The sequence below is a fragment of the Aristolochia californica genome, unplaced genomic scaffold (assembly GCF_029961685.1).
Source record: "Aristolochia californica isolate CCGP_79_NKW_82.1479 unplaced genomic scaffold, dmAriCali1.0.hap1 SCAF_16, whole genome shotgun sequence".
Classification (NCBI taxonomy): domain Eukaryota; kingdom Viridiplantae; phylum Streptophyta; class Magnoliopsida; order Piperales; family Aristolochiaceae; genus Aristolochia; species Aristolochia californica.
The window spans coordinates 13,619,461-13,630,744 of record NW_027181837.1 but is presented as its reverse complement, the minus strand read 5'-3'; the positions used below and the strand labels follow the sequence as shown (position 1 = coordinate 13,630,744).

At 35.4% G+C, this 11,284-nt stretch overlaps 1 protein-coding gene across 1 annotated transcript; it reads right to left on the bottom strand.

The window, feature by feature from the left end:
* Nucleotides 1-240: 240 nt before the first annotated feature.
* On the bottom strand, nt 241-6,911 carry LOC137953111 (protein RETICULATA-RELATED 4, chloroplastic-like). The gene is made up of 8 exons (XM_068800338.1): nt 6,283-6,911; nt 5,389-5,457; nt 2,785-2,916; nt 2,629-2,682; nt 2,467-2,511; nt 1,461-1,600; nt 760-885; nt 241-668 (listed from the first exon to the last, which is right to left on the bottom strand). Exons 1-8 carry the CDS (start codon nt 6,796-6,798, stop codon nt 620-622), a joined length of 1,131 nt encoding a protein of 376 aa, XP_068656439.1. The 5' UTR covers nt 6,799-6,911; the 3' UTR covers nt 241-619.
* Nucleotides 6,912-11,284: the final 4,373 nt, after the last annotated feature.

Genomic DNA, 11,284 nt, shown 5'->3' with positions numbered 1-11,284 from the left:
GAACCTAGGGAGACTTGAACCCTGAATACTCTTAATCGTAAGTCAAATCCAATATAGTTGCAGCTTGTTGCATTTAAAAATAAAAGAAAATAAAATAATAACATAAGATTATAGGATACTAGAGGGTATATAGCATACGAATCATACGATTATAGGATACTAGAGAGTATATAGCATACGAATTAGAATTCTTTCAGGCAGCCACAAGTGAACCCATCTCTCATCTTTAATGACACCAACTGCTCAGAAATGGCTCGATTAAAAATAATGTCAACTTGCATCCCATGGACAAACCAAGAAATTCAACCATAATCAATCAGGGAATCCGAAAAAGAGGCAAAAAAGAAAGTCCAAGGTGGCACTTTCACCAAATTCTGAAACCAAACTGATTGAATTGCATTTTAGTCGAGAGATAGACCTTGCTTCAGCAGCATCAACTTGGGGAATCTTGACGGAACTCTCGGTGGTTTGCATCCCAAAACTGTTACTATTTCAACACCTTCCACAGAGATCAATTGTCTTGTTCACATGTAACTTGAATCAAGAATCGATTCCTTTTTTTCCCTTTTCAATGACAGGAGTCAAAAAATTGTGTCTACCCATGAATCTTACAAGCATCTTACTCGCGAACCTTTTGAATCCCGATCCAGCATGTGTAGTCCACCCACCTGTACAGGTCCATGACATTCGGTGTTAGTTGGAAAACTCTACTAACCTTCGGCTCAGTCACGAAAAGAAGAAAAAAACAAGGAAACTCACAGTAATGATCCCAAGAATGTGTTCCCCGTCCGGAAAGCAAAGCACATTGCACTTAATAGAAGTTTGTGTTGATGAAGCATTGGCTCCAAAATTCTTTGTTCCACCACACCAGCCAGTACTTGGTACCTGTTGAACAGATGAATTGAGCAAATAGTTTAGTAGATTATCCGAGCACCTCTATCCTCTGCATAATTTTCCCGCAGGTGAAGGTGAGATTTGTCTCTGAGCCCATCTATCCTCTTTACATTTTATCTGCAGGTAAATATGGAATTTGGGATTTAAACCTGAGATCCCCGGTTAGGAAGAAAGGCTTCTTACAGATGAGGTTGTGTTCATATTCTAAATTTGGACGAACAACAAAGCTTTTCTGTAGTTTCTACTTCTTCATTCGTAGATGAGACCATTTTATGTGTCATCTAACAACCACACTTTCTCAACTGCCGAAACCATAAGTCTTTTGTTTTTTGTTTTTTTTTTTTTTTTCTGAATGGTGATAAAACTGAGTAAATGATAGGTTTCTGAAATTACTTAATAATGTCATGAGTTTCTTTTTCTTTACCTTTTTAGAATGATAAAATGATGTGTATCGTTGCAGTAAATGCCGTGGGTAGTTCTGGTGGCCAGCTATTTCCTCATGAAGACTTACAGGATATTGAGACATAAAAGAATGGTAGCAAAATGAGAATGTTAGAGCCACATACCTAAGGTTGCTAGAAACAGCCATATAGACACCATAAGCCACACTGGTTGAAAGAATAGGAACATCCTCTGCTTCTCCAGCAAATGCCTTGTCAACCGTTTTTCTTGCCTTAATTAAGGCATTTGTTGCAGCAGTTCCAACCTGGGCAAAAACGCAACCATGTTAAAGCATCAAGATGATTTGATCACTGAGCTCCTACAGCAATTATTGCTAAATTTTCCAATGAATAACTACAACATTTTAGACATGTACCATGTAAAACTTCAGGGACTGTTGAGAATACTGTAATCTACTCTAAAATGTATACATGTCAAGTAGTTAACTTTGTTGTGAGCAAAAAATAGCTCCCAAGGAAAAAACTTCTCAAAAAAGAAAATAATTTATGACTAAAAGCAATAAAATAAATTGAGAAGTAGTTTCCAGACTGTATAGCAATTCAGTTGCATCCAGCATCCCAGTCAGATGGAAGCTCATTCATCAATGCTAGTAGCCCAAAAACTTCAACAATGAGATTATTTAAGCTGTCAAGAAAGCATACAGACACCACCACCCTCATCAGAACTTGTTCCAACTATGTTGGGTGAGCTATACGAGTCCTCCGTTCTGCTTCTTTATCATCAGCTAGGTCAACCATTCTTCAAGTCTTTCTTCACCACCTCCATCCAAATCATTATCACTCCCAGTTCTTTGTTATTTCGGTCAAGTTAGATCCTTGACAAGACAATCAAAACATGATATTTCATGAACACAATTTCATGTATTTCATTGTTTTCCTCATGAATTTGATAACCTAGCCTGAAATATTAGAAAGACTCAATGACAACTAAGGATCAATACATAGGAGATGCTTTAAGAGCCCAAATATGTATTCAATTGGCCGGACTGCTCAAGTACAATTAACATGAAAAGACTAAGAACCAACAAAAACCCATTAACTACTGCCAAGAAGCACATACACAGGAAAGAAAGGAACTGAAACATCTAATTTGTACAGAAAGTTGACATACCAGAGAGGCAGTAGTTCCCACAACAAAAAGCTTTGATCCATTACGCTGCAGGGCACAAATTAAGTTTCATAAATGCAGTTCAATCAATTTGTGGAATTTTCAAGAGCAAAAACCCACTTGTTTTTTAAACATCACAGTAATAGATTTGGTACAATTACATACCACAATTGCACCTATTCTTTGTAAAAATGAGTAATGTGTTCCTGCCAAAGCAACCTGCAGAAAACAACCAGTGGATTACATAATTAGTACTAGGTAAGCAATTTATTAAGCAGTGAACCACCACAAGGACAGGTTCAACAACTACTGGAACACTACCTGGAAAGCATTGTCAGGACAACCATGAAAGAACTTTGCGATTGGTCCTGCACTGACTGCAAGAGATGGCCGAAGAGAAACAGTTGGAGCAGGGAGCCAAACAAGCATAAAATCAGCAATTATGGCCATCACCTAAGAGGAAAGGTAAATTAGCATTCAAGTAAACTAAAAGCAACTGTTAATAGAAACAGCAAAACATTCAAATAGACAATCCAAAAACAGATACTACCACATTTTAAAACAGGTAAGAAGTTATCTAACCTCTACAGATTTACCATATAACTCCTTGGGCATTTATCAAAGGGAACAGAACTATTTCCAACAGCAATGGAGGCTTAAAAATTATAAAGGCTGGCCACCAAGTACATGTCACCTTATAGACAACTAGGTGAGAGCAACGCACTGGGTAATCATCTGGACTTCAACAGGTTACTTTTCAATGTTTTCATGAAAACCTCCTTTTCCCTATAGAGTAAAATCTTTTTGAAAATTTTCAATAGCACAAACTTGTAACCAAGTACATAATTGTATACAAACATTTTTCAGAATTCAAAAGGAAAGCAAAATGCAAATTAAGATCCTGAACTGCAAAGAATACAAAGAAAGGAAAAATCGACTAACAACAACATAGATACAGTAAATCTACCAAGCAGAGAAGGATTTTTTTTTTTGGTGGGGGGGGAGGGGTTGAGGCCTCTCTCCAATGCCGAAAATTTGATAAGCATCATCCATATGCAGTCTCTGTTGACCTTGCATCAGACATGTATCTTATTCTAAATTAGTATTGTCTTACTCCATACAGGCTGGTTATGGCTAATATTGAAACTTGATACATATCAAAGGATAAGCCCCGGCATATATATTGTATGCTGGGACCAATAAACCACTACAGAATGTCAATATTTCATCAACTCTTACAACAACCTCAATTTCGGCCACCGACATTACCAATCATGTGAAACAGTGGGCCACCTTGAAAAACACTAGTTACATCCCTTTAAGTCCTAAAAGAGTTCAAAAGCTTCCACTATCTGAAAGTTGAATGTTCCTGGGGGAGTAAAAAAGAGCAACCTTTCATCAATCCCTTCAGCATACATTTCTTAAGGAGTTTCAAACAAAGTTTACTCGAGAACACTATAAATCATTAATGAATACCTACAAATTATTTCCATTCCCTTGAACTGACAAAGTTTTCTAGTTGAATAAAGGCTGATGAGAACAGCCAACGGAGTTGCTGGAGAGAGCAGCAACAGCCACCACTGAAGGCTGACAGAACAGCCAAGAACAAGAGCTCCAAGCTCTGAGTTTCCGTGGACAGGAACACCACCAAAGGAGGCTGACGGAACAGCCAAGAACAAGAGCTCCAAGCTCTGAGTTTCCGTGGGCAGAAACACCACCAAAGGAGGCTGACGGAACAGCCAAGAACAAGAGCTTCAAGCTTTGAGTTCACCGTGAACAGCAAGACACGAGAGAGGCTGGAAAAATGGGAGTGCTGCTTCCCTCTTATTCTTTTCTATTTAAACTTAGGGTTAGGTCAATTACAAAATCCATGGGCTAAATACCATACAACCCAGCCCAACTAATCCCTTTCTAATTAACCTATATACATGTAAGTATCTATACAACAAATGTTAATATAAATCCTAACTTATATAAATTCCAAAGTATGGTAACATTAACTTTGTGGTCCTTTTATTCTGGGGCATTTACTGAGAAAAGTCTAGCATCTGCTTCTTAGGTAAATTTGACAAATTGGTAACACTATACTCTAAAGAAGGAATGATTCCAAGACCGTGACAACCCCATATTCATATGTCAGTTTATTGCTCTAAATGGGTTAGCATATGATTTTTAAACATAAACAGCAATTAAAGAATTCACATTAAGACTTAGGTCAATCCTTTTTCTAAAAGAAAAAAGGTAATCGATCCTTGTTCTTTTTTTTTAAAAAGGTAGGTCAATCCTATTTTTCACAACACTTCAGAAAGCCTCACAATCTTAGTCATCATGATTTCACACATGAAATGTAATTAAATCCATTAATTCAAATAAAAAAACTTAGCCCATTGAAAATATAAGAAAGGTGAATATGGGTTAGTAACTCTGAGAGAGAGAGAGAGAGAGAGGACACTTATGATGCTCATTCCAAACTATGTGTCATTGACTCAATCCTACATAGACAGTTACACATACCAGACCATAGCACACCCATAACTACCAGATGAACGAGGCAAAAACTATTTCTTTTTACTTCTATCAGTGTTTCCACCCAGGAGAAAGATGAGGATAGCCTTCTGACAGAGAACTGCAGCTTTTTAACCTTTCCCAAGAACTCTAAATCTCAGTTTTACAAGTTTCAGAATTTTTGCCAAGAGACTGAAGTAACTACAATTTTTGGAGAAAGCATTTGTCATTTATTATGGATCTTACATTTACCAACCAATAACAAGAATATAGATATTAATACTGTTAAAAGTTCAAGGCAGTCAATTTGGGTCAATACAAGACTCATTCAGAACTTCATAGTATAGCTTTCAATGCCACAAAAGAACACAAAAGGTACAGCCAGCTTAAACAAAATCAGTGAGCATTAAAGAAGCATACCACATCCGCCACAACAAAATCTAGCTCCTTAATGAAATTTTCTCTCCGTCGTTCCCACTCTGCAGCAGTCTGAAAGATGTAATTTAACTAGATTTAACTCTCTTTTAATTGACTAAACACTAAAAAATAGTCTACCATCCACAATCACTGTACTAAATTATATCAGCTTCACAAAATTAAAAAAAAAAAAGTTTCTTAAGATATTTATATTTCAGTCTAATACTTTTTGAATAAAAATTGAGCAGCAAAGTTACATAAACACTTCTTCAATCAAAACAGCCTCCTTTCATATAAAACAAAAAGAAGCACTGATGTAGTGTGAAAGTTCTGGTTATGTTTGAGGAGCAGTGCACTACTTTTACAGCATAGTGAATGCAGGAAATGACATGGGATGTTCACCCCTATCAGCGCATTAGGAAGGTGCCTTAAGGAGAAAACTGGAAACAACTTATTTCTTGTGCATATTTGCAGAAGCACAATATTTTTTTTTTGAAAAGGTGAAGCACAATATTCTAAAACTTATTGGACAAAACAGAAAAAGTTCTTGATGCTGTTTGTCATGTTGTTGAAAGCGGACATAGAAAGAATACTATAACATTTAACCAACAAATGCCAATTAGTTTCTAAGTCAAGCTATGACTGCAATCTTCAGTATGTTGCAGTCGCATTTATACGACTAAAGAATCCATGCATCAAAATCAGCCATGCTAATCGTCATAATATTAGAATCACATACCGAGCTGAAATCATCTGTTTTGATAGATCATCAATCTCACTACAAAGCAAAGTAAAATGAGAACTGCAATGGGCAATTCCTCGATTCCATCGAGCTCGGTACATGGTAAATGTTTGAGGGAGAGACTGAAGAGACGGAGCTTCGGGGGAAAAAATGACCTTTGTGAAGATTCCGACCCCACATTCCATAGCCACTTTAGCGAGGAAGAGATCATCCGCAAGAAGCCTCTCCTTAAACCCCCCAAACTGCATTAACCACCTCATCACCACTGACTTCTCCAAATCGGTAAATCTATGTACAATAACTCCAGGCACCTTCCCAGTATCAATAGCCGCAGCGAAATCCTTGGGCAGACTATCCAAACTCCTCCCAATCTCCGCGAGCGCCAACAAGGCCTCCTTCCGGTTCCTATCTCCCGCCTCTCCATCATGACCGTCGCCGTCGCCACCACGTCCACCGCCGCCAGCCCCCCCATTTCCTCCCCCTCCCGTGGAGAAAACAACAAATGCCGGTTTCTTAGAGCAAAGAGGCCACGCAGTGAAAGTCAAGGACGGGAAAGAGGGGGCTGGGGAGGAGACCTGGAGAGACGAAGGCGCGTCGATGCGATCGAGGACTGAGAAACGCTGGTAAGTAGAGGGAAGGAAGTGGCAGGAAGACGAGGCCGCTGCCGCCATTGGAGGAACTCGGAAGGAAGCTACGTTACAGGTTCGGTGGTGGAGCAGAGAAAAAAGTGTGGCAGAGCAGGACAGCAAAGGAGAAGTTACAGGCAGTGCCACAGAGCCACTGATTTATACGGTTTAGATGCTATGCGTGCCCTAGAATTTGCAGAAACTGAGTAGACGACACATGTTTCGGCGGCGAGTTGGCGTGGTTGGTCGTTAGTAGCGATACCACATACGTAGAGAGACGACTGAGGTCTGTGAAGTCGCCTAGGTGAGTGTAGAAATGAGAAATGAGAAATGAGAAATGAGAAATGAGAAATGAGAAATGAGAATCGAGAAATCCTTGATTATATCATGTAAAGAAAAAAAACCTGGTTTTGAACTTTTGAAAAGAATAAAAAAAGATTGACGGCTTTTTCAATCTAAATCTTAATCTTGTGTCATATAATAGTTTATAAAGAAAATCATATAAATTTCAAGATAAAATATTTAAAAATTAAGGTATATATTCTAAAAAAGTCAAAAAAACATGTCCTTGCATTAGGGTTTTGGACCATCTCACCCCTGCATAGGAGTGGCATCCAACCGAGCTGGTTCACAAATAGTTTGAGCTCGGTTTGGTCCCGACTCGATTAAACTCGAAAAATCCCAAACTCGAACTGAGTTCGAGATGAGGTTTGGCGAACCACGGTTTAGTTCAGCAGCTCTCAAGCCGACTTGTTACTTAACAAGTAATTTCAAGTTGAGCCTTAATATTTTCGGTAAACCTTCCTTCCCTCTCTTCGACTTTTTGTTCTATTTTCGGGCTTCGATTTCGAGGAGTAGCAAATCAGCAATTCGAGAGGCGTCTTCCTTCTTCGACATCTTCATTCTTCGGCGTTTTCCCTCTTCGACATCTTTGTTCTTTGGCATCTTTGTATTCCTCTGCATAGGGGATATAGCAGAAGCTAGGTTATGCGATGGAAGGTGAACTGGTGGGAGACGGAACTATTTGTGAAGGGTTGGTTTGGTGATGGTAAAGGATTTGTTGAGATTTTGGAAGCACATCAGTTCGTTTGAGACACCAGCGTAGTGGAGATACTTTCCTTGGTCCAGGTCTTCATAGCTGATGATGACCACTGGGCGTAACGAGGGAACTTTGCTTGTGTGAATTTTGAGGAAGGTGGACTTGGAGGCAATGTTCCGCCAGAGCTTGCAGATGGTCTTGAATCAAAGGATTTCTCTCACAGTCCATTGGAGTTCGTTGAGGCCTCCCAACAATGGAGCCTCCATCGTGCTTTCTTGGCTTTGTGGATTTAAAATCTGTGGAGGAAATTTTTGTTTGTTGGGTGTACATATATCGTGCCCGGTGTCAAGGTGGTGACGGAGGTCAGCGCAAGGTTGGAGATTGAAGTAGATCTCCAGGGTTTGAACTGAGTTGATTCAGGCTTGCATGGTCGACTCCGAAATCCTAAGAAAAAAAAGAAAGAAAAAAAAAGCAGAAATTTTATTATTGAGTGTGAGATTTGAATCCACGACCTCAACTAAAAAATTAAGAAAACGACCTCTAATCCATCTCACCTTGAGTGAAATCTCTGGATACACGTAATAGATATTTGAATAATTAGAAAATCAGTATATTTGTTTTTTATGCCATTTCTCATTTACTTCGTATGAATTAAATAATTTTATTTGCAAATATGAATTTATAAATGCATATCTATGAAAATTTTATTTAGGCTTTTATGCATACTTAATTTTCTATACATATTTTTGGTGACCTAAATATAAGGAATTAATAATTAGCATCAATTTTAGTCAATTATCTTAATGTCATATTTTTGTTTACATTTGAATAATTGAGTAATAGCCACAACATTCTTAATTGTGAAAATATCTAGTGACATTAAACTTAGTCACATAAAGTTAATGACATAAAAAATTGTGATTAAAGTTAATGACATAAAAAATTGTGATTAATTATGGAGATATAATTATTTAACCCCATAGTGTAAATGTTTAAGTGATTAATCAGGATGAGACAAAAATACTATAAGAAAAATTCTAGTTGCCCATAAGCTTAGAAATTTTTTTATAGACAAATTTTGATCCCATCATAAAGTAATAGAAATTGTTTGTGTATTATAATCTAAGCCCACAGGAAAGATTATACTGACATATTGATTTATTTAAATTTATTTACATGGATAAATATTCAATATTTGGCTTCAATGCATGTTTTAGTAAGTTTTTTTTATTTTACAATTAATTTATTTACATAGATAAATATTCAATATTTGGCTTCATTACATGTTTTAGTAAGCTTGATATTTATTTCTTATATTTATGCATGATTTTTCAGTTTAGATTTTTTATTGATTTTATTATATTTATCAATGTTATGAGATCCAACGTCTCCACTAAATCTAATAACATAAAGACCCGAAAATCAATCACAACCAATTAGCTAACCAAGTTTTTTAAAATTAACTCCCTGGATCGATCCAGATGGGTCAACTAGAGACAAGGTGGCAAGGTCGCGAAGGTGTCTTCCTATGTGAACAACTAAGAAAATAGCCTCAACTTCCTCCCCCATTTCCTTTCTTTCTCATTGTCACCAACTCGTTGCTATGATCCCAACTCTACCGGCAATTCACCCATCAACTCCCCCTACTCATAATGATAATTCTCTCTTTGTGAAGAGGATTTCTCTAGGGACAAGTTGCTTTTTTTTAAAAAAAAAAAAAAAAATCTCTCTATTATACATATTTATTTAAAAAAAAAATCATTGTATTGTGTATTGGGTTGAGGGGGAGACGAGGGCTACGGGGAGAGAGGAGGTGTGTGTGTGTCCGTGTGCATGCATAAAAATAGAGGGAGGGGATTGTGGGCAGTAAGATAGAAAACAAAGAAATTTAAGTGAACCGAGTCAAGAGAAATTCAGTAAGAATGGTCTATATTTGAGTGCAACATTTAAAAATATAATTAGATATCTCCATTTCCCCTTTTTACTACTATTTATTTTTAATTTTTAAAATTTTAATATTATTTTATCTTAATCATTAAAGAGTAATTTTATGCTTTATGAAATCTCTAATACTTTATATTCTAATTGTTCTCACATCTCTAATATTCTACTTTATCTTTTTTTTTTATTTTAATTCATTTATATTTGATTGCAACATTTCAATAAACAATATGATAATCTTTTTTTTTATTCCTAACCAATCAATTATTCTTTATCAGGTAATAACATTTGTGATAAATTCATGTTTCACTGGCGTGTTCTCTCACTAAATTAGTATTTCTCTAGGCATGAGACCATTTTACCATGACTAAAAGTAGCATTCATTTATGTCAATGGATATCCACATTCTACTATACACATCACTATTTTAGTAAATATTTTCTATTTTAATTTTTATTAAAAGATCTTTTTTTTTGTTATTATTACTCTTTTAATATTTTATTTTTTAATTTATTTATATGATTTTTTATCTTATTCATTAAACACAAATAATTTATATTCTATTTTTTGCATTATTTTATTTTAAATTTAATTTAAATTTCTATTTTAAAATTAATTTAGTTATTTTACTTATTATTTTATATTAAGTTTATATTTTATTTCTAAATTTATTTTTAAAAATTATTTAGGAATCTTATTAATTTATTCTCTATTTACTTTCTCTTTTTATTTTATTTGTTGTGTTAAATACTTTACATTTTGTTTTATTTTAAGATTTATTTTTAATTAGTTACTAGAAAACCTATTAATTTTGAAAAATATATATATATATATATATTAAATTATGTGTTTGTGATCTTCCTATAAATGTTTTTAATGGTATATTAAATTTAGGGACTTACAAAAAGTTCTTTGTGATTATGTTGCTTTAATTCATTCACGTTGTATCTTTTCTTTTTTAGTGTAGTTATCAAAAAGTTTTCTACTAAATATGTAAGTTTAAAATAAGGTAATAAAGAAGATAATGTATAAATTTTCTACTCCAAATTCAACTATGGTAATAAATAAGAAATCTAATAATTGTAATTTAAAATAAATTAAAAATTATGATAAAAAATGGATATGAAGTCATGTTAACTTTAACCTTCCTTACCTATAGTTCTCAATAAGCGAAGAGGGAGTAAACAAGGGTGAGTTTTTTACTTGCTCCAATGGATGAGTATGAGTTTCCATTTGCTTGTCATTTGGATATGTTGGATCCTATAATCCTGTAAACTATTCTATAAGTTCGGCCTTGCAACAAGAATCCCCTGATAGAGTTAAGGATAAGGATTAAAATACAATTACTAAATAGACTCAAACTTAAACTTTGAAGAGTTGTAATCTCTAAAGTCACTGTTGTAATTCAATAAATACCTATCTCACATCAATGAAAATCACGTTCCCCAGTTGAGTGGCAAATGTTGTTGCGCAGAAGGGCTGATAGTGGCTTTTGGTGGAGTTTTCATTCTTCTTACTATCGCTAACTACCACTTTTTGTGTTGTTGTCTT

Coding starts and splice junctions, on each gene's coding strand:
- LOC137953111 (XM_068800338.1), bottom strand. CDS start 6,798: ATGGCGGCAGCGGCCTCGTCTTCCTGCCACTTCCTTCCCTCTACTTAC. Junction 5,458..6,282: donor GGGTCGGAATCTTCACAAAG/GTCATTTTTTCC, acceptor TACATCTTTCAG/ACTGCTGCAGAGTGGGAACG. Junction 1,601..2,466: donor TGGGAACTACTGCCTCTCTG/GTATGTCAACTT, acceptor GTTTTTGCCCAG/GTTGGAACTGCTGCAACAAA.